The sequence below is a fragment of the Zea mays genome, chromosome 1 (genome assembly GCF_902167145.1).
Source record: "Zea mays cultivar B73 chromosome 1, Zm-B73-REFERENCE-NAM-5.0, whole genome shotgun sequence".
NCBI lineage: Eukaryota > Viridiplantae > Streptophyta > Magnoliopsida > Poales > Poaceae > Zea > Zea mays.
The window spans coordinates 200,075,139-200,098,257 of record NC_050096.1 but is presented as its reverse complement, the minus strand read 5'-3'; the positions used below and the strand labels follow the sequence as shown (position 1 = coordinate 200,098,257).

The 23,119-nt window shown below is 43.4% G+C and overlaps 2 protein-coding genes across 2 annotated transcripts; both read left to right on the top strand.

The window, feature by feature from the left end:
- Positions 1-481: 481 nt before the first annotated feature.
- On the top strand, positions 482-11,803 carry LOC100383138 (putative ARF GTPase activating domain protein with ankyrin repeat-containing protein). The gene is made up of 19 exons (NM_001175804.1): positions 482-854; positions 2,213-2,289; positions 2,393-2,493; positions 2,795-2,865; positions 5,406-5,468; positions 5,560-5,604; positions 6,329-6,394; positions 6,489-6,536; positions 6,630-6,725; positions 6,805-6,846; positions 7,817-8,032; positions 8,122-8,253; positions 8,378-8,593; positions 8,675-8,761; positions 8,841-9,179; positions 9,611-9,732; positions 9,833-9,926; positions 10,681-11,177; positions 11,392-11,803. Exons 1-19 carry the CDS (start codon positions 810-812, stop codon positions 11,504-11,506), a joined length of 2,472 nt encoding a protein of 823 aa, NP_001169275.1. The 5' UTR covers positions 482-809; the 3' UTR covers positions 11,507-11,803.
- Positions 11,804-14,298: 2,495 nt separating this feature from the next.
- LOC100273138 (putative oxidoreductase, aldo/keto reductase family protein) lies at positions 14,299-17,442 on the top strand. Its single transcript, NM_001147585.1, has 5 exons — positions 14,299-14,554; positions 14,652-14,852; positions 16,209-16,381; positions 16,460-16,562; positions 16,870-17,442. The coding sequence occupies exons 1-5, from the start codon at positions 14,330-14,332 to the stop codon at positions 17,206-17,208; spliced, it is 1,041 nt and encodes a 346-aa protein (NP_001141057.1). The 5' UTR covers positions 14,299-14,329; the 3' UTR covers positions 17,209-17,442.
- Positions 17,443-23,119: the final 5,677 nt, after the last annotated feature.

Genomic DNA, 23,119 nt, shown 5'->3' with positions numbered 1-23,119 from the left:
CGGTGGTGCGGGTTCGTCCGGGGCCGGCCCAGCGCCCAGTCGACGCGACAGTGACGCACTCACTTTCTTGTTCTGTTCTGAAAACAGCAGTCGTCAAAACGCAGCGACGAAATTGGCAGATCACCAACCGGTCCATTTGTCAGGCTGCCACTGACTCCTGGTCCACCGCGCTTTAGTTAACGGCGACAGAACGCCATCATTAGGGCATCATTTCTGACGACGGAATTAAACATGCGCGTTTCAATTGTTTTTGTTTTAAAAAAAATAAAATTCCGCATTTTCTGCCGGCTCCTTGCAGAAAAAACAATCTCGCTGGATTCTAGCAGTGTCTGCGTCCCGGCCCCACCGTAAATAATCGTTATAATTTGGACTCGCCAGTTAGTTACTACCAGTCTTCCCTCTCCGAACTAAGAGAGAGAGAGAGTGGGACTCAATGCAGCGTTTTCCATCCATCCCTCCCTCCTCTTGCGCATTTCCACCACCTCGCACCAGGCTCCACTCCTCTCCTTCCCTTCCCTCCCCCTTTCGCTCCCCTCCTCGCTCGCCTCGCTTCTCGCCGAGCCACCCGACCAATTCCCCCGCCCCCCGCGCGCCCAGATCGCCGCCATTCCCTTCCCCGCCCTGCCGCGACGATCCCGCTGCCACCGCACCTTCTCCCTCCCGTCGTCCTCCCCTCCCCGCAGCTGGCGGTCGGTCGGTCGGACGGAGGAAGCCACAGCCGGCGGCCAGAGAGCGCCGCAGCGTGCCCGCGGATGGGCTGGTAGGAGGCGGCGGCGGCGGTGACTGTGTTAGCGGCGGCGGCGGCAGCCATGTATTTCGCCAAACTCGATGACTCGCCCATGTTCCGGACGCAGGTGAGAGCCGCACCGTCGTACGTGATCCCGGCGGATCTCCGCCCCTAGCGTCCCCGCGCGTGCGTGGGCGCGTGCCACCTTTTGCCTGGATTCGTTCGTACGGGTTCCTGGATTCTGCCGCGCTGGGTACCGGCCAGCTGGGCAGGTTTGATGCGTGCGCGCGTGTCTCCGCCCCCATTTTTTTTTACCTCCTTGGCGGCGGTGTTGCACATGGCCCGTGGTGGGCTGCGGGAAGGGGAACGTCGCTGACTCGACGCCGCTGCTTCTCCTCTCTGCACGGCTGATGCGCGGCGCGTGCCCGGAATCTCCTCGTTTGTTTGCTCGTTTGGTTTGTGAATGCACGTGGAAAGCGTAATTCCTCCCCCGTGGCCGTGATTTTGCCCTCCCGTGGATCGGCATGTGTTTTATTACGACCTCTCTCTATCGTCGCATCTACTGTACTAGTTTTTACCGTGCGCGCGCGCGCATGTGTGATGTGCGTCTGCATCGTACGGCCATGTTGTTGAATTGTCAATTAGTCAGGTTGGTTTCTTCTTTGGCGTTATTTTTGCGACTTTTTCCCATGGCACCACAACGAGTGGTCCGGAATTAGCTTGGTTTATTTTCAAAGCTGGCCTTTTTTCCCCATTCTATGAACGGGCATCACGAACTAATGCTGCATAGTGCTGCGGCTGTAGGCACATCTCTGTCTGCTGCATATCTTTTGTCGTACACTGACACTAACTTGACGCACAATGTGAATTCTACTTACCAATTAAAAGAATGAGGTTTGAAGCAGTTTAATTTATTTTCTGCAGTTGGGTTTCAATTTCTCACTAAAGCAGATGTGCTTCTTGGAATAAGTTATGGTGTAGGTCAGCTGGTTTATCCGTTTCAGTCCAAGTTCATGCTTACTTCTCAATTATTTTAGCTTTTCAGTAATCATGGAACTAACACAATGGTTTTGTCGGTGAATCTTCTGTTTTCTGTTCCTGCATTATTTTCCCTAAATAATTTGGTCTCTTCTCTTTTCATTTCATAAAAGTAGGCAAGCCTTGCTTCATATATTCCCCATTGTTTGTTTTGACGGCTTTAAAATGAAATGAGAACGCTCCCAGTAGTTTTTTTTGAGTGCGTTAATGAACTTGCACAGCACTTCTGAAATTTTCGGTTGAACAGTGTAAAAAATGCTCCTTCAAGTAGATATTTTATGAACTGTCCAATTTAGAAGGCCTTTGCAGGATTTGTATGTTTTACATTCAAGCTTTACTTATCAATGTGGAAGAAACGAATTTCCTTACTGGTTGCAGTCTTGAATGAAACTTTGTTTTCTTGGATTGATGACTAATTGTATGCATCTTTTTGTTCATTTGAAAAAGATACAATCACTTGAGGAGAGTGCTGAATTGCTGAGAGAGAGATGTTTGAAGTTCCATAAAGGTTGCCGTAAGTATACGTAAGTAACCATCCATTGCCCATGCATTTATTTTGTAATCCGGAGTATGGTTGAGCTGTAAGTCACTCCCTGCGCCATATGCTGATATGCCCTTTTGTTTCAGTGAAGGACTAGGGGAAGCATACGATGGAGATATTGCATTTGCCAGCTCACTTGAAACATTTGGAGGAGGCCACAATGATCCAATGAGTGTCGCTTTTGGTGGTTAGTCATGTTATTTTCTTTGTCTGCTTTTCCCAGCAACATTTATAAACATATCATGCAAGTATGCAGCACGTTGTTTTATTGTTTTGTTTTGCTTAATTTTCTTGCCACCATGTCATCATCCATGAAAAAATATGTAATGTTCAATTCTTTAGGATTATACTGTTTCTTTATCTTTTTTGAACCTGCTTATATTATTTGTTTCTCATTATTTATTACTCTTTCCCCACATAAGAGTAGAGTTGAGCTCAATGTCGTCAGTTCCTCTACTGAGCATACTGAATTTTCATCTTCTTTCCAGGGCCTGTAATGACCAAATTTACAATTGCCTTAAGAGAAATTGGAACATACAAGGAAGTCCTGCGCTCCCAGGTAGTGCATTTCATTTTAAAATGTGATTATATGTATTACCTGGGCCAAATTCTTGTTTTCCCTCATAATGAGATGCTTATAGAAGGAAGGCCTGAAAGTGACTGCACCTTGAACCATCCCTTTATAGTCTGTTATTGAAATATCAACGTGTCAATGCCAATTATCATATGATATTTTATGACGAGGACGTTTTTTATACCTTTTTCTCTTTTCTTCTGAACGTGCACCTTATGTAAGAATTTGATCTCCCAAGCATCATTTCATGTTGAAACTACAAGTCATATGATTAGGGTGGAATGTGATATTTGATGTTCCCTTATTAAAAGTCTAATTTTGTTATGACCGGCAGCCCAGCAGCCCTAGACCTAATAAAATCAGTTAGTTTGTTTAGATGGATAAGTATTAGTTAGTTTCTTTAAATGGATAAGTATCGGTTAGTTTGTTTAGATGGATAAACATTAGTTTGGAACTTTTGGATAGAGTTGGTTAGTTTGTTAGGGGCTGCTGTCGCAGCCTATGTATTGTACCCCTTTGGTTAAGGAACAAATCAAGAAGGCAATTATCTTGCCCGTGCTTGCCCCAACCCATCTACTATTCACGCGCGCACTTGTCATCTGCCATTACTGTTCATCGCGCGAACAGTACCGCACCTTCTCCACCCAACAGCCCGACGACGCACAAGCGTCATGGTCCTGGTCCTAGACCCCAAACCTACCACTCATACTACCTTTGTAACCTTAGTTCTAACAATCTGGTATCGGGAGACCTCGTCGATCCTAGGATGTCGGGCGACCCTCCCTAGCCTTCTGTTCCCTCGGCGACGAGCCCCATCCCGGCGACCTTCGGGGCAGCAGCCACCACCAACACGTTGCCCACTGCGCACGTGTCGCACGACTCCTTCGTGGTGTTCCAGCGGCAGGTGCAGGACTCCCAGACATTGATCATCAACCACCTGTCGGCGGTGGCCGCCCAGTTGGTGGCGATCGAGGTCCAACTCGCGTCGGCCTCGTCCGTGATCGATCCTTCATCGTCATCCCACGTCTTCCCCTCTACTGCGCAAGATTACCCCTACGGCCTTCCTGACAATGGGGGCATCCCCACCGCGCCCGCTCCGGTGCCCTTCTTGCCCATGGCACTGCCTCCATCCGCCACCCCTGCCCTTGTGCCCACGACCTCCCACGCCGCCGCCGCCCCATCGTCCACCGTTGTCCTTGTCTCCACAGCGTCAATCCACCCTTCTGCCCCCTGCCCATCCACCGAATTCCCTTCCCCCACTCCCCATCCCCAACCCCAGGCTTTCCCGACCTCCACCATAGTGCATACCTCCCACAACAGCACCCTCACAACTTGCACCACCATAACCTTTTCTTCCCAACTTCGATGGCAAGGAAGATCCTGTTGGCTGGTTGTCCCGCTGTGAGAGCTTCTTCTACAATCAGGGGACACCGAAGATGGACAAAGTCTGGTTGGCTACGTACCATCTCACGGGCATTGCACAACAGTGGTCCTTTATGCTGCGGCGCGACGATCCCACATTGTACTGGCCGCGCTTCAAAGCTTTGTGCCAACAACGTTTTGGGTCTCCCCTACGCAGCAATACGTTGGGCGAGGTGGCACGCCTGCCGTTCCGACCAGAATCGATTCCTGGCTCTCCTATGCCACACTGAGCCTATGCCACCACCGCACCAACAAGCGCAACTCTTCACCACTGGACTTTTCGGGCATCTCCGAATGGACGTCGAACTGTGCGCGCCCGACGACCTTCAGCAGGACATGGCGCTCGCTCGGGCGTACGAGCGGCGCACCCAGTTCTCCGACGGGTGTCCCCAGCCCTCTCCGCGTCTACCGGTTGCGCCATCCCCTACGTCGACCGGGCCAGCGACGGCGGCCTCCGCCCTGGTAGCACCAACGTTCAAGCGCCTCACCCCAACAGAGATGGCGGAGCGACGCCGCCAGGGTCTGTGCTACAACTGTGACAAACCGTTTGTGCGAGGCCATCACTGGCAACGCCTCTTCTACCTTGAGGTGTCCACCGACGATGACGGGGTAGCTGCTGCAGAAGATCCCCACCCCCGTAATCTTGCCTTCCAGCTAGAGGCCAAGCTATTTTTGGAGGTCGGGAGAGATGTTATGACCGGCACCCAGCAGCCCTAGCCCTAATAAAATCAATTAGTTTGTTTAGATGGATAAGTATCGACTATTTTGTTTAGATGGATAAGCATTAGTTTGGAACTCCCGGATAGAGTTGGTTAGTTTGTTAGGGGCTGCTATCACAGCCTATATATTGTATCCCTTTGGTTAAGGAAGAAATCAAGCGGGCAATTATCTTGTCCGTGCTTCCCCCTAACCTATCTACTGTTCAAGTAAACACTGTTCATTGCGTGAACAGTACCACACCTTCTCCACCCAACAGCCCGATGGCGCACAAACCTACCACTCGTACTATCTCCGCCCTAGTTCTAACAAATTTATATCATGCCATGACACATCTAACTTTTAGTAATTTACCTGCTCTAATCTCTGATTCGGTTTCCTGACAGGTTGAGCACATGTTAAATGACAGATTACTGAATTTTGTTGACATTGATTTGCATGATGTGAAGGTACTGGTATTATTTTCCATTAACAAAAAGTCACGAAAATCTGCACTGAGAATAATTGAATGATATAGTGTTCTGTTCAACACATTTTCAGGATGCTCATAAGCGCTTTGACAAGGCTAGCCTCTCATATGACCAGGTAAGCTATCTTATCATGTTGTTCCTCGTGTGTGATGTATTTTCTTTTTGCATCGTTTCATATATAACAACAAATTTTTTATCTTTCCTCACCCATCAATATTTGTGGATTTTGAAAGTTTCTCCCTGCGACCATGGCTGGAGCTAAGGGCTTGTCAGCACTCCAGACCTTGGTTCCTTAGATGATAAGTGTGAGAATGTGAGATGCGGTGGTGGTTGTGTCTCTTGTACCTGGGGTTCTTTCCTCTTTTCTCTCTTCTCAATATAAAGATACACAGGTCTCCTGTGTGTTCGAGAAAAAAAAATAACGTGTACATGTGATTCCTATATAAAAAAGGGCAGACCTAGTGCCAGAGACTCCCACATGAGTGGAGTCTAGAAAAGTGATAAACCAAAGCAAGCCTTCTCTCCGCAAATGCAGAGAGGCTGCTTCGAACCCGTGATCCGGCGACTCAGTGAGACAGGTCTCACCGTTGCACCAGGCCTGCCCTTTATACATGCAATTCCTATGCTGTCTGTTTAATGATTGATAACGAGACACCTGATCGAAATTTAGAACTGTTCATTCCTCAATGTTTTCGCTATGTTTCTGTTATTTTTCTGCTAAATTGTTATTCTTTCATATTTTCCGCCATACTTGCTTTGCTGCATAACTATAATATTATTGCTTGCTAAATTTCTAAGAGATATGCTCTAAACTTGTGATCTGATTGGTTTGGTTATAGATTCGTGAAAAGTACCTATCATTGAAGAAAGGTACCCGACCGGACATAACAACAGCAATTGAAGATGTAAAAACCATTCTTATTCAACATTTCACAGTGTTAACACAAATTAAGGCATCTCTCCCTCCCCCTTAACTAAATAGCATTTGATAATAACCAGGAGCTTCACAGTGCTAGATCTTCATTTGAGCAAGCTCGTTTCAACCTGGTATGATTTGCATCGTCCCTTACTTTGCTTCTTAGTTTCTGAGCTTATATGCTTATCATGCCATTGTTTGTCATATCCATGTTAATTTCTCAGGTCACTTCACTTTCCCATGTCGAGGCAAAGAAGAGATTTGAATTTTTGGAGGCTGTTAGTGCGACAATGGATTCACATCTTCGTTATTTTAAACAAGTACCTCCTTGCATATTTTACCTTGGTGTAACTATGTTATGAATGAATGAGATTGATCCTGTCAATTGCTACTTGTCAGGGATATGAACTATTGCATCAAATGGAGCCATATATTAATCAGGTTACTTTTAAACATTTCCTCTGTATTATGCTGTTAATGCTTTGCTCTTGTAGTTAGATATCTTAACATGTAAATATTAGCACCTTGCATTTCTGCTTTCAATTCACTAGTTGGGACAAGTGATCTTTGCATGAGTCTAGTTCTCAGTGCTCAGTGCAACTTTGCAGTTACTTCTATATATACTGATGATGATCTTGATTATTACAAGAAAATAATTGGACTGGGTTATCCCCATGTAACTAAGAATTGCCACTTCATTTTTGAAATAAAACGAAATTCTAGTACATGGACCAGTTCAATAACAAAAGGCTCTGTTGATTTCGGCTTACAGTAATATTATCTAGATGGCTTACTGGCTAGTATTTACCTAATTGATCAACTCTGTCGCTTTATTTTGCAATTTCTTAATATTTTACTGGCATTATAGCAAATTTTTTGTTATGTCAACCAGCCATGCTCACTGAGATTTGTTTGTTTCTGCCTTGCTTCATTAAGGACAGGCCTGGTGCAGTAGTGAGAACTGTCTCACTAAGGTGCCGTTTGGTTCACATATTTGTAACGCAATGGGTAACGGATAACGTTAAATCATGTTTGTTTTAGTCCAACCGTAATCAGATACCACACTAAAATTTGATACCAGCCTATTCAAATTTGTTACCGTCAGTAATCGAGCCGAAACCATTACCATTACCATTTGCGTTACATTTTTTGAACCAAACAGCACCTAAGTCACTAGGTCACGGGTTTGAAGAAGCCTCTCCGCATTTGCGGGGAAGGTTTACCTCGTTTTATCCCTTCCCCAGATCCCACTCATGTGGGAGCCTCGGGCACTGGGTCTACCCTGCTTTACTTCATGAAGATGCAGCACAATTTTACTTGTTTCTTTAATGTTTCTTTTCTTCTACTTAAACTACTCATAAATATTGACAAAAAAGTTTTCCTTCGACCTGTTTTTTAAATTGTTCTTCAGATTCTTGCTTATGCACAGCAATCACGAGAAAGAGCAAACAAGGAACAAGCTTCTCTCGTAGAGAGGATGCATGAGTACAAAAGGCAGATAGACCGGGAAAGTCGGTCTTCTATAAATGGTTTGAATGATTCTTATAATGGTGATCGAATGCAGACAATTGGCAGAAGTTCACATAAACAGATCGAGGCAGTTATGCAGTCAACTTCAAAAGGCAAGGTAAGACACCGATAGTCCAATACACTGGAGATCCAAAGCAGGTTTACAGTTTGAAAAAAAAAAGTTAAATGGTGATGTACTACTTCCAGGTAGAGACCATCCGTCAAGGTTATCTTTCGAAAAGATCTTCAAACTTGAGAGCCGACTGGAAAAGAAGGTTCTTCGTACTTGATAGTCGAGGAATGCTGTACTACTATCGAAAACAAATTACTCGGCCACCTGTAGGTCTCCGATGTAACATTTGTTGTTGAAATGCTCATTAAGTTGGCATAATATTTTGTTCCACGATGCATGATATATTTTAATTCAGATATTTTCCTCAACCATTTGCCTTTGATCATATAGGCTGGTTGTTCCATGCAAAGAAACGTTAACCCCCCTGAACATGGTTCTGGGTTGTTGAGCAGATTGTTCTCTTCTCATTACCATATACATGATGAAAAGTCTGTCGCACGTCATACTGTAAATTTGTTGACATCGACCATTAAAGTTGATGCTGAGCAATCAGATTTGAGGTTCTGTTTCAGAATTATTTCACCCACAAAGATCTACACATTGCAGGTATAGCACAAGTTTATGGTCTGTCATATTGAATATGATCAAGACTTCCATACTTCATGAACATATCTGCTATTTATACAGGCAGAGAGTGCAGTAGATCAGATGGACTGGATTGAAAAGATAACTGGTGTTATTGCCTCTTTACTGAGCTCACAATCGCCAGAACAGGTTAGTAATGGATGGCCTCTGTTTGGATTGCATGTATTCTGGAATATTCAGTTTACAATACTTGGCTGTTCTGTTTCAGTGTTTTATGTCAAGCCCTAAGGGCAGTGGTCATGATAGGAGTACCAGTGATGGAAGCTCCTTTACAAGTTCAGTGGAATTTGAACCTTCCGTAATCGATGATTTAGTACTGGAGAAGTACTCTGGAAATGGGCAGCATGATGTAATAAGAGGCACACATCATCACAGAACCAGCATGAAACCTGAAAAACCAATTGACTTGCTTAGGAAAGTTGATGGCAATAATATGTGTGCTGACTGTGGTGCTTTGGAACCTGATTGGGCATCATTAAACCTTGGCGCACTTCTATGCATAGAGTGTTCTGGGGTGCACCGAAATCTTGGAGTGCATATATCAAAGGTAACCACGAAAATTTTAACTGTTAATTCTTTTTAATAGATGCTAGTTTCTCTTGATGGTCATGCACATAGATTGATTTCTGCATTCATTTATTCTTTGAAGTCTAGAGGTTGTTTTAGTGTGTGCATAATATCAAATAAATTGGGCTTTGGTGCAGTGGTGCTATCACACCGACAGCTACACCTAAAGCTACAAAACATGTTTTGCATAGAGAAGGAAGTGAAACATGATTGTACTTTTGCCCAAAAAAAGAGTTCTGAAACTTAAATTGCTAAAGAATCTAAAAAATCAGCCTTTCACCAAAACATTTTTTCCCAAATTCTGTAAATAGGGTTTCTTATAGCTGAGTATCATTTTTGTATTTCTAATTTAGGATAATGATATATTTATTTTGATAGAATAGTACCCTAAACAAATGCATCTTATTTCAGGTTAGATCTCTGACACTTGATGTCAGAGTTTGGGAGCCATCAGTAATCAATCTCTTTCAGTCATTAGGCAACATGTTTGTCAACAATATTTGGGAAGACATGTTGCCAGATGATAATTCAAGGTCATATATTATGTCTGTTTTGAATCTTTTTATGAAGTAATTCAATGTCTTTCTCTATTGCTCTCCAGGTAACAAACTTGTAACATTGTTTCTTTTGCAGTGCTGATGGATCAGACACATCACAGTACCTCTCTGTTAGCAAGCCTAAACACAAAGATGTATTCTCTGCCAAGGAGAAGTTTATTCATGCCAAGGTATTCACTACATTCACAAATCACAACTGCTTGTATTCCTTTGTTCTTTAGCAATGGATGGAGTGTTAAAAAATCAATTTGTCTCAAAGAATCTCCATGCAAAGAATGGTTGTGCAAATATGACTCCTTAACAGTTTACTAACTAAATAGAGAACTCCAGTCCCAACCATCGACCCTTGTCAGGTCCACCAACTTACGAATTGCAGTTTTAGTCACAACCTTTTTAAGCGGTTCACCTCCAAGATTAGGGGTCCATAAAATGCACTTGATAAGTTAATGAACCTCGATGGCACAGCCTGACAAGTTTAAGGGCCACCGTGAATTTTACTCATATATTTAATAGACCATGCAGAAATAGTACAAATAAGCTTGTCTCAAAACTAGCTTTCTATAATGTTTCTTTTGGTTTGAAAAATATATTACAGTAGAATTTCGTGGCAAAATATGTGTCTGGATATGATGCATTCTGAAATGACACTTAGCAGTGATTGGAGGGGCTACATTCTTGGCAAGATTCTTGAAGTTTCATGAGAAATTACTTTAGGATCTACCCAATGCTCATTCGTGATCACATGCCCATGAAACCATCAGAAAACAACACTGCATGAACTAGAATCCGTATAATGTTTGACGTATAGGTCCAATGCATGTTTTATTGGCCTATTTGAAGATCTTCAGTTTGAACATATATTTAGTGTCATGTATCCCAATTTGGTTGCTGCATTTTTTAATCTTTTCGGTGTAAATATTGCAGTATGTAGACAAAGAGTTTATACGGAAGCGTAGCATGGATGAGAATCAATTAGCTGAGCAGATGTGGAATAGTGTAGCTGCAAATGACAAGAAAACAGCATACAGTCTCATTGTGAGATCACGTGCCAATGTAAATTTAGTTTACGGAGAGATGCCTTCTAGCCCATTTTTGACTCTTGGAAAGGCACTTCAGCAAGAGCAACCGGTTTCACCGCCTGATGGAAGTCCTAAATTTTTCGATTGCAATTCACATGACAAGATTTCTCCTCGGGAGCCCCTTTCCCCTGCTAGCACGAGTTCACGCACAGATGACATGGAGGACGGTTGCGAAGGTCTTTCCTTGCTCCATCTTGCATGCCGTGTTGCAGACGTTGGGATGGTTGAATTACTTTTGCAGTATGGTGCTAGTGTAAATATGAATGATTCTAGGGGTCGGACACCCCTTCATCACTGCATTTTGAAAGGAAGACATCGGCATGCAAAGCTTCTCCTCTCCAGGTATGCAAGAACCTGATTATTCTGGAGTTTGATCTTAAACTACATGTTTGATTTGTCAACAAGGTTTATTCAAATCACTGCTAGTATTATTACTATGTAATCATCGTCAGAACTCTGTTTTGTTTAGCGAAATGTGCTTTCTGCTTTTCTTATGATCCAGCAAAGCGGCAGGAATGAATACAAAGTCTGATATTCTTTTTTTGTTTGTATGCAGAGGGGCTGATTCACAAGCCATGGATCGAGATGGTAGGACAGCATTGCAGTATGCAATCGATGGTGGAACAAGCGACGAAGACATTCTTGCATTGTTAGAGGATCATAGTAGATGATCTTGCAACCACACCTTCAGTAAATTGAGGTTCTCTTGGTGTGGTCAACTCAACTAAGACCTTGTTCGGTTAGCTCTCAATCCATGTGGATTGAGTGTGATTGGGTGGGTTCAAATCCCAAACAAGTCAAAGTTCTTCTAATTTTTTTCCAATCCTATCCAATCCATGTATAATGGGAATAACCGAACAAGACCTAACAGGGATCCAGCCCCGCTCGGTCCTAGCTTGTCGTGCAGACAATCCGAATTCATGGCATGAAAGCAACCTATGTACATGTCGTTCTAGGGCTTCAGTATCATGATGCGCATGTTGTTTCTTTCCCCGCCGTTTGCTTGTTTAGCATCAGTGGTCCTTATTTAGTCATCTGGCAAACGGTTTGGTTTTGTTTGCTGCAGGTGATGCATAGTAAGCTTGTAAATGGAGTTGCTTCTCTTAATTTTCTAGTCATCTTTTATCATGAAGTAGATGTGGCATTCTAATGAAAGATGGTTGTACATATTGAGATGTGCTGTTGTGGCATATATGAAATATTGGCATGGTGTGGATGGTATATACGAAAGTTGTGCTTGCTTAATCAGAATATATTGCATTGTTGCAGGGATATTTTCATATGCATTTTGAAGAATAAATTGTATTGTCGTGGCACTGCCGCAGTGCTGCTTCACACGTATCAGTGCCGCGCTCTACTGCCAGCAGTTTGAACCAAAGCTTTAAAAGACAAAAACGATTTAAACGAACTTAGATTGAGCTGAAATGCTGAAATCTTATGCATATATTCACATGGAAGTATCAAAGGTGTCTACAAAATTTAAGCTACAGAAGATCAAAGCTTTAACCACAGATTGAAAAAAAGCTTTGAACTCAAGATTTTCTCAAAATTGGTCAAAAGGTTAGATTTTCATGCTCGAGTTGGATCTGCTTAAACCACTTGGTGAGAATGATCCTAAGAGGTTATTACACATTTTTGTTAAATTAAAAGGCCCTAAGTTACTCGATAGCGATTTACATGTACCACTTGTTTACAATTTTATAGCCAGATGTCTATTAATGAGTGAAAAAGAGGATCTGACAGGTAGAGCGGGTTAGGGTATGTACTCGTAAACCTATATCCGTATACCCATGAGTATAAAATACCCAGAATATAGCCAATAATTCTCTAGAATTTTAGCCCAGCTCAATGATTGGTCATAGACTCCTAGATCCTAAGTACAACTACATGCTACATAGGTCTTTGGCCACACGACAGCAATATACAGACAGTCATCCTAAATAGTAAAGCATGTCCAAGCCTCTAAGCGTCTGCCGATGACTCTTTATTACTGCACAATCCAAACGACCATACCGCATGTGAGTACGCGACATGCTCGCACCTGGAAATCGGAAGGTCGAACACTGTCGCTCAGCGCTCGCCATCGCCCTAAACCAAGTCGGGCGGGAAGGCACATGCTCCACTCTAGACGGGTGTGGGTACCCATCAAGTATAGAATACCCGTTGGAGGTAAACTCCAGCCGGGTGATGGAATGCACCCTCCTAATCCTAAGAATAAGGGGATAGCCTAGGGTTTAGCAGAATGCAAGAACACAAGGACATATAAGGTTTAGAGTGGTTTGGGCCCACCAGAGCGTAATACCCCTACATCCACTATGAGTTGTATTGCCTGAGTGTGGACCGTGGAGTAGATGGGTCCAAGTGAAGATGTCAGAGAGCTTGTCCCTTGTATTGCATGTGCCATCTCTTTTATAGTCCAAGGGCGGCACGTTACAAGGGTGCTGAGCAACAACGACAGGTGGGCCCCCAACAGACTAATATTAAATATATACTACATAGAGCATGAGCAATGAAGCTACGATGTAATTGGATGAATGTATTACATTGATTGTTTAGACAGTTTATATAGAATACATGACTTATGAGATAAGACAACCTATAAGTATATAGACCAATCTATGAGACATAATATATCTAAACTATCAAATATACTTGTTAGTCTACGAAACACAATATCTAAACCACCAATCAGGATGCCGGGGCAATGTCCCCCGTAAGGGCTGGTCAGGGAAATGGAGAGGATCCACCCTTTTCTATTCAAATTTGAATGAGAACATATGTAATGCACATGGAATTTTAGTGCACATGATACACATATTAAATCATCACCACTCATTTTAGATCTAACGTCTGCAGTTGTTTGGTATATTTGCTAAGGACACCCTCCGACATGGTGGGCTTTAGTGATGGAAGGTGTTATTTGTAAATTACAATGATCAACCAGAGACGTTAGATCTGAGATGGATAGTTGTAATTTAATATATGCACCATATGCACTAGATATGTCCTCAATTTGAATAGGAAGGGATTCCTCTCCATGGATCCCCTCTATTTACCTGGTCACCAAACATCCCTAATCCTCCCCAAATTTTATAGGAACTACTAATTTCTCTAACTTAAAAAAAATCTAAAATAGTATACTTTAGCAGCCTCTCAATCTGATTTGTTCCCCCAAATTTGAATCCTGGCTTCGCTCTGCCACCTGTTGTACTCTACATGGTGCGCAGGGGGAGAGCCTAATCTTTCACGACTTTGTTTGTAACTGTTAGCCAGACCGGCGTATATGTCAATGTATAAACACGTAATAAAATTTACGTACCATATAGTAAGACTTTGTATATAAGACGTCACCTCTTACGTGCATGGTTATATGCGACATGTGCAGTGACGTTATCAGATATAGCTCACCCTATATATATAGCTCTGTCCGGTGTCAGTAGCAATCACCATTCATCAGCACCCCGGCAGTGCCACCCCGACTCCCTGCACCTGCCATGGCTGCCGCTCTCGTGTCTGTGCCTCGCATCAAGTTGGGCTCGCAGGGGCTGGAGGTCTCCGCGCAGGGCCTCGGCTGCATGGGCATGTCCGCCTTCTACGGCCCGCCAAAACCCGAGTCTGAGATGATCAAGCTTATCCACCACGCCGTCGACGCCGGGGTCACCTTCCTCGACACCTCCGACGTCTACGGCCCGCACACCAACGAGGTCCTCCTGGGCAAGGTCAGTCTTCTCGGACCTTTCGAATTTTTTGGGTATCTTTTTGGCCTCTTTTCTAGTTTGCACTGAAGGTGTTCGACGTGATGCTTCTGAATAACAGGCGCTGCAAGGCGGGGTGCGGGAGAAGGTCGAGTTGGCCACCAAATTCGGCGTCTCCTTCGCCGATGGCAAGCGGGAGATCCACGGCGACCCAGCCTACGTGCGGGCAGCGTGCGAGGGCAGCTTCAAGCGGCTCGGTGTTGACTGCATCGACCTCTATTACCAGCACCGCATCGACAAGAGGGTGCCCATCGAGGTCACGGTGAGTAGCCCTTGTGCACTCCGTCGATTTCTTTGTTTGGTAGCTGTGGAGGCTTGATGTGTTCTATTAACAACTGGATAAGTGAGGGGAATTTTCTTGCATGACAGCGACTGTGAGACTGATCGATGGTGGTTTGATGGCATTTATATGATGCAAGGCTTTCTCTTCTATAAACTCAATCACCATCGTGAATTTAACCCAGAAACAAAAGAAACGTATTCTTTTTAATCCAACGTTCATGTTAGGCCAGTCTTATAGCACAGCACTAACACTGTCACATCAGCTTTTGTGTTAGTAACTTTGCCGATGGGTTTCATCCTAATTAATGAAACTCTCTCTATCTCTCCATAATTAACCTGCTAAGTCATCAATTTTGCTGATGTTTTATAGTTGCAAATAAAACTCAGACGAAACTCATATTGAGAGTGAGAGTAGCCTTATAGCAGAACTCAAACCCAAAGAACTACTGGAGTACTAACTTCTAGGAGGTTTTCTAAGGCACCATTGCATATAGCCCAAGGCAACAACAATTGGATCAATCAGATCCGAAGTTGTATCCGGAATTCTGCGCCCCAGCAAGCACTAGTTACTGTGCTTTCTGGATCATTCATGTTAGAGTATCCCAATTCCCAACACAAGAGGGTGGCTGGTGGTCTCGAACCCCACATATGCAGGCTGCCAGGGTTCAGATCACACGGATCAGTAGTCACGCAGGGAGTCAGAGCAGCCAGCGGAGGCGCCAGAGCGAAATTCGTTTCGAACCGAAGAACCCAACCAAAATGGATAAATTTCATGAAATTTTGGACGCAATACACTGAATTTTCGACATTCGAAGCACAAAATTCGTTTCGAACCGAAGAACCCTGGCCGAGAGCTCTATAGGATGAAAGGTTGAAGCGCTCACCAGGCGATTAGTAGTCTTGCAGGGCGTTAGAGCAGCTTGTAGAGGTGCTGAGTGCTCTATCTTCTCTATCTACAAAGGGTTCAGCGCTCACCAGGGTGCGTGTTGGGGCAACAGCAAAACCTCATGATGCTTTTTTTTTGGGTCATGGGCTCATGGCACCCACAAACCTACCACTCGCATGATCAGGACGACATTAGCTTTTCTGCTGTGTGATCAGGAAACTCGCATGACCAGGAGATACTACCACTGGCTTCTGCTGGGGAAATTGGTTGCTTACTTTCCTATCTACATGGCATACTTCTATTTGGGGGCTTGGGGCTAGCGCTGCTATAGCCTGTTTTATAAAGTCCTGTTTGTGCTGTTACTTTCTCTTCGAATCCATACTTCACCTTTGTAAGACATGAACCATTTCCTTCTGGACAATTGAGTTTGCCTCCTTTTTCTGCTGCTAGATCGGTGAACTCAAGAAGCTAGTGGAGGAAGGAAAGATAAAATACATTGGGTTATCCGAAGCATCTGCATCAACAATCCGAAGAGCTCATGCAGTCCATCCTATCACCGCGGTACAGCTTGAATGGTCGCTATGGTCTAGAGATGCAGAAGAAGATATAATCCCCACTTGCAGGTAATTTCATGAACGCTAGAGTTTTGAAGCCAACAAGTAGGAATTAGCTTTATTCTCACCTTTCTGTGACAATTCCAGAGAACTTGGAATTGGAATCGTGGCTTACAGTCCACTAGGCAGAGGTTTCTTCTCTAGTGGAGCAAAACTAGTTGACTCACTATCTGAGCAGGACTTCCGCAAGGTGAACACTCACACTATTACATATTGAACACTGATAATTTATTGTTATCCTTTGGTTCAACCTCTTCATAAGACGCATAATACATGGTTAGGTTATCATTGATGTGTGTCTTTCCTTGATCTTACATACAATTTTAGATTCTGGTCATCTATTTGAATAGGAAGCTAAACTAGCTCAGTTGGTAAAGTGTGTAGATGTATATCGAGGTAGAGGCGAATTTATGGAATGGTCTCATCACATGATAACATACTCAAAGAAAAAGAATCAGAAATATGGTCTGTCTAACGAGGATTTCATACGTGTGCAGCATATGCCTAGATTTCAGCCAGAGAATCTCGACAAGAACGCTCAGATATTCGAGCGCGTGAGCGCGATGGCAGCACGGAAAGGATGCACGCCATCACAGCTCGCGTTGGCCTGGGTTCACCACCAAGGAAACGACGTTTGCCCCATACCTGGCACAACAAAAATCGACAACTTCAACCAGAACGTGGGGGCACTGTCTGTGAAGCTTACACCGGATGAGATGGCTGAACTCGAGTCGTATGCCGCGGCTGGTGAAGTCTTGGGTGACCGGTATGGCGATCAATTGGCCAACACTTGGAAGGACTCCGAGACCCCACCGTTATCTTCATGGAAATTTTGAGTAGCCAGTATCTGGTATTTTCAACTGCGTCCTCTGTTCGTTGACGTATCTCCGAGTTGCCGGGATGCAGAAGATCTCCATGTGCACTTTGCAAAAGCATCCATATATATGATGTTGGGAGTTTATGATGTTTGGTACAGAGTGCGTATTGTATTGCATACTTATCTCATTTTGTTTTTGTGCGTATATGCTTAAATGTTAAAACCTCTGACGGGATGACCGGATGAATAGAATAACCATGTGTGCATTGTATCAAGACTTCAAGAGTTTCTACCATGAGTAAAAAAACTCGACCTGCCCAGCCCCCGGGCATTTTAATAAGAAGAAGACCTTCTCACGCAGGTCGAGAAAACCCTCGAACCCCTGTCCCACCCATACACAGCGGCATCGAAGAGTTTCTACCATGAGTAGCAAGCTGAACTTTGTAAAACGTTGAGTACTTGAGTGATTGCTGGTTAATGATCACTACACCACATCCTAAAATCTGCGACTTCTGGTCTATTTGGTACGTACAAGTCAGTTGTACTAGTGAAGCATTTTTTTCTTTGGCTTCATAAAAATAGTTTCACCGATAAAGCTAAAGTTGTTTTTTTAATATTTGGACACTGTTTAGCATAGCTGCTGCGCGTCGAAAAAACATCTTATTTGAGAAGTTGGTAAAAAACATCTTCTGCTTGTCGACTGCTTTTAGTTCATTATGAGAAGTAGCTGAACTGATAAGTTATCTGTTTGGTACAACTTCTACTTAAATCTATGAAGAAATTAAAAATAAGTTGTGCCAAACAGGGCCGGTAAAATATAGCTTCTCGGAAGAATAGTAGAGAGAAGCTAATTATTTCAGCTTTACCTGGATGATTCTTTACATGTGAGAAGAGCTAGCTAGAAAAAATAGCTTCTAGGGAGAAGCTAGTTTTTGAAGGGCTTGATCTCAACCTTATCTCTTTTTTATTAGAAAATAAAAATGTTTCGACCTTTTGCAATTTTTGCATACAGCTTTATAGATCGAAAAATAACAAACGTCCACCATAAACATTCTCCAAAAAAGAAACACATCAACGACTTAAGCTCCCTCTAATCTGACATTGGACTTCCATCGGTGTCTTGCAAAGATTTCCATAACTACCACCTCTAAAGATCGATATACCGTGAGGACCTCTTGTTAAGTTTGGTCTTTATGAAACAATCTCCAGAATTTGAGCTAGTATGTTTTCCTGAAAAAGACCTGCATAATTGATAGATTTGGTTTAAAAGCAAAGATAACATCGTTACGACAAAGTCAAATAGACCAAAATATTGCCGCCACTCTAATTAGGAGCTTTTGTCTATATGTCATTCTATTGTTAGCAATCTAAGACACTATTAAATGATTAATATTGATGGGTTTCTCAAAATTTAAGGCAAAAAATTCTCCAAACATTTCTAGCAAGATTGAAAGGGAAATAGTCTCAACATTTCCTATAATCGATTTTGGTGTTTGACGACCATCACAAACCTTGTGGACTAACCAATTTGTCTAGTTGATCATTCTACAGGTGCATAAGTTCATCTACAACTATTCTAAAGTCGACTGTCCGAAATACAGTAGATTATTCCGGACAGGAGAAGGTTTTTGGAAAATCACCTAAGCGCGGACCGTCCGCGACACCAGGGTGACCCTTGGATAGAACCAATGCAAAAACACAAGTCTACACTACGGACCATCCGATGGAAAAGCAAGCACCATCCGAGACCAAGCGCGGACCGTCCGGCCTCAGACACGGACCGTCCGGTCAGTGAAGAACCGAAAAACCCGAAGGTGACGGGTTCAGTAAAATGAATTATAGCGTCCTTGCGGACCGTCCGGGGTGCACGACCGGACCGTCCGCGACTGCCTTTATCTGACATCTGATGACACATTAAATGCTATATAACCGTTGATATAGCCGTTACTGTTGACCGTTGCGATTTCAGCCGTTGATGTGCAGGGGCGGACCGTCTGGACCAAGGGCGCGGACCGTCCGCGGTCGGCAGAAAAGGAGCAATGACTAGGAAGTGGTTGGAGGCTATAAATACAACCCCAACCACCTCCATTCACAACACCCAAGCATTCCAATCCTCTACATTCAATACAAGAGCTAGCAATCCATTCAAAGACACAATCAAAGCTTCCAATCTCTCCAAGTTCCACAATTAAGACAAGTGATCATTAGTGATTAGTGACTTAAGAGAGAGAGTGATCCGTGTATTATTTGTAGCTCTTGTTGCTTGGCTTTTGCAATCGTGCTTTCCTCTTCCTCTTTCTTGTTCTCAAGACACTTGTAATCAAAGCAAGAGACACCAAGTTGTGGTGGTCCTTGTAGGGGTCTAAGTGACTCGTTTGATTAAGGAGAAAGCTCACTCGGTCTAAGTGATCGTTTGAGAGAGGGAAAGGGTTGAAAGAGACCCGGTCTTTGTGACCACCTCAACGGGGACTAGGTTCGCAAGAACCGAACCTCGGTAAAACAAATCACCGTGTCAGCCGCTCTATTTCTTGGTTGATTTGTTTTCACCCTCTCTTTCGGACTCAGATTTTATTCTAACACTAACCCGGCTTGTAGATTGTGCTTAAAGTTTATAATTTTCAGATTCCGCCCATTCACCCCCCTCTAGGTGACTTTCAATTGGTATCAGAGGTCGGTACTTCATTAGAGTCTAACCACTCAAAGTGATGTCGTGAGATCACGCCAAGAGGGAGATCGTGACCGGCGGTGACAAGTCCGCAAGCTCGGGAAGAACTCATTCGAGGGAGTCCAGCCACAAGCATAAGGAGGAATCCTCTTCCTCCATCAAGTCACAACGGAGAGGTGACAAGAAGAAGAAGATGAAGAAGGTGGTCTACTACGAGATCGACTCTTCGTCACCCTCCACCTCCGGCTCCGAATCGGCATCCGTCACTTCTAAGCGCCATGAGCACAAGAAGTATAGTAAGATGCCCCTACGCTATCCTCTCATTTCCAAACACACTCCATTACTTTTCGTTCCCCTAGGCAAACCACCATTTTTTGATGGTGAGGATTATTGTATGTGGAGTGATAAAATGAGGCATCATCTAACCTCACTCCATAAAAGCATATGGGATATTATTGAGTATGGAGCGCAGGTACCGAAGGTAGGGGATAAGGACTACAATTCAGACGAGGCCGACCAAATTCGGCACTTTAACTCCCAAGCCACAACTATACTCCTCGCCTCCTTGTGTCGGGAGGAGTATAATAAGGTGCAAGGGTTAAAGACGACCAACGAAATTTGGGACGTCCTCAAAACGGCGCACGAAGGGGACGAGGTGACCAAGATCACCAAACGGGAGACGATCGAGGGGAAGCTTGGTCGATTCATCCTCAACCAAGGAGAGGAGCCACAAGCCATGTACAACCGGCTCAAGAGCTTGGTGAATCAAGTGCGCAGCCATGGGAGCACCAAATGGGATGACCATGAAATGGTCAAGGTTATTCTAAGACCTCTTGTTTTTCGCAATCCTACACAAGTTCAATTAATTCATGGTGATCCTAGATATAAACTAATGTCTCCCGAGGAAGTGATAGGAAAGTTTGTGAGCTTTGAGTTGATGATCAAAGACTCCAAACAAATCGTCGAGCAAGGTGGACCTCCACATCCGAGGTGTAACCCGTCGCATTCAAGGCGACGGAGGAAGAAAAGAAGGAATCTACGCCAAGTAGAATCCCCATCGATGCCTCCAAGCTCGACAACGAGGAAATGGCACTCATCATCAAGAGCTTCCGCCAAATCCTCAAACAAAGGAGGGGGAAGGATTACAAACCCCGCTCCAAGAAGGTGTGCTACAAATGTGGTAAGCCCGGTCACTTTATTGCTAAATGCCCTATATCTAGTGATAGTGACAGGGACAACGACAAGAAAGGAAAGAAGAAGGAGAAGAAGAGATACTACAAGAAGAAGGGCGGCGATGCCCACGTGTGTCGGGAATGGGACTCCAACGAAAGCACCACCGACTCCTCCTCCGACGAGGACGCCGCCAACATCGCCGTCAACAAGGGACTCCTATTCCCCAACGTCGGCCACAAGTGCCTCATGGCAAAGGACGGTAAGAAAAAGAAGGTACAAGCTAGAACCACCCCAAGTATACTACATCTAGTGATGAGGGTAGTTCTAGTGATGATGAAGAAAACTTGCTTAGTCTTTTTGCCAACCTTAACATGCAACAAAAGGAAAAATTAAATGAATTAATAGGTGCTATTCATAAGAAGGATGAACTCTTGGATAGCCAAGAGGAATTCCTTATTAAGGAAAACAAAAAGCATGTTAAGGTAAAGAATGCTTTTGCTCAGGAAGTAGAGAAAAATGAAAAATTGACTAAAGAGCTCAGCATATGCCATGACCCCATTTCCAACCTTAGAACTGAGAATGTTAATTTAATTGCTAAGGTTGAAAAATCAAATGTTTGCCATGATTCAATTGTCAATCTTAAAAATGATAATGCTAGTTTGATTACTAAGATTGATAAATTGAATGAATCAATTGCTAGCCTTAAGACTGAGAATGATAAGTTAATTTCTAAGGCTAAAGACTTGAGTGTTTGCAATGATTCTATTTCCTATCTTAGAGATGAAAATGCCATGCTAAAATCTAAGATAGATGAATTAAATGTTTGCAAACCCTCTACATCTAGTGTTGATCATGTCTCTATCTGTACTAGATGTAGAGATATTAATATTGATGCTATTCATGATCACCTAGCTTTAATTAAACAACAAAATGATCACATAGCACAACTAACTAGTAAAATTAATGAACATGAGATAGAGAATGAAAATTTGAATTTGCTAGAAGCATGCTCTATAGTGGGAGACGCCCTGACATTAAGGATGACATTGGTTTCCAACAGGGAAGCAATGTCAAGCTTAATGCCCCTAAAAGATTGTATAATTTTGTTAAGGGCAAAGCTCCCATGGCTCAGGATAACGAGGGTTACATTTTATATCCTACTGGTTATCCTGAGCATAAGATTAGGAGAATTCATGCTAGAAAGTCTCATTCTGTTTCTCATCATGCTTTTATGTACAAGAATGAGACATCTAACTCTAGGCATTCTACCCATGTTAAAATGCCTAAAAAGAAATCTCCTATTGCATCAAATGAGTCTAATGTTTCATTTAAGACTTTTGATGCTTCCTATGTGCTCACTAACAAATCAGGCAAAGTAGTTGCCAAATATGTTGGGGGCAAACGCAAGGGCTCCAGGACTTGTGTTTGGGTACCCAAGGTGCTTGTTTCTAATGTGAAAGGACCCAAGACCGTTTGGGTACCTAAGAACAAGGCCTAAATTGTTTTGCAGGTTTATGCATCTGGGGGCTCAAGCTGGATAATAGACAGCGGATGCACAAACCACATGACAGGGGAGAAAAGAATGTTCTCCTCCTATGAGAAAAACGATGATCCCCAAAGAGCTATCACTTTCGGGGCTTGAAATCAAGGTTTGGTCAAAGGACTTGGTAAAATTGCTATATCACCTGACCATTCCATTTCCAATGTTTTTCTTGTAGATTCTTTAGATTACAATTTGCTTTCTGTATCTCAATTATGCAAAATGGGTTACAACTGTCTTTTTATGGATATAAGTGTTACTGTCTTTAGAAAAAGTAATGATTCAGTAGCATTTAAGGGAGTATTAGAGGGTCAGCTATACTTAGTTGATTTTAATAGAGCTGAACTCGATACTTGCCTAATTGCTAAGACTAATATGGGCTGGCTCTGGCATCGCCGACTAGCCCATGTTGGGATGAAGAATCTTCACAAGCTTTTAAAGGGAGAACACATTTTGGGACTAACCAATGTTCATTTTGAGAAAGACAGGGTTTGTAGCGCATGTCAAGCAGGAAAGCAAGTTGGCTCCCATCATCCACACAAGAACATCATG

Excerpts from the sequence above, each read along its gene's own strand:
- LOC100273138 (NM_001147585.1), top strand. The coding sequence starts at position 14,330 with ATGGCTGCCGCTCTCGTGTCTGTGCCTCGCATCAAGTTGGGCTCGCAG. Across the intron at positions 14,555-14,651 it reads ACGAGGTCCTCCTGGGCAAG|GCGCTGCAAGGCGGGGTGCG; the intron begins GTCAGTCTTCTC and ends TCTGAATAACAG. Across the intron at positions 16,382-16,459 it reads GATATAATCCCCACTTGCAG|AGAACTTGGAATTGGAATCG; the intron begins GTAATTTCATGA and ends TGACAATTCCAG.
- LOC100383138 (NM_001175804.1), top strand. The coding sequence starts at position 810 with ATGTATTTCGCCAAACTCGATGACTCGCCCATGTTCCGGACGCAG. Across the intron at positions 5,469-5,559 it reads TTGATTTGCATGATGTGAAG|GATGCTCATAAGCGCTTTGA; the intron begins GTACTGGTATTA and ends ACACATTTTCAG. Across the intron at positions 8,594-8,674 it reads CAAAGATCTACACATTGCAG|GCAGAGAGTGCAGTAGATCA; the intron begins GTATAGCACAAG and ends CTATTTATACAG.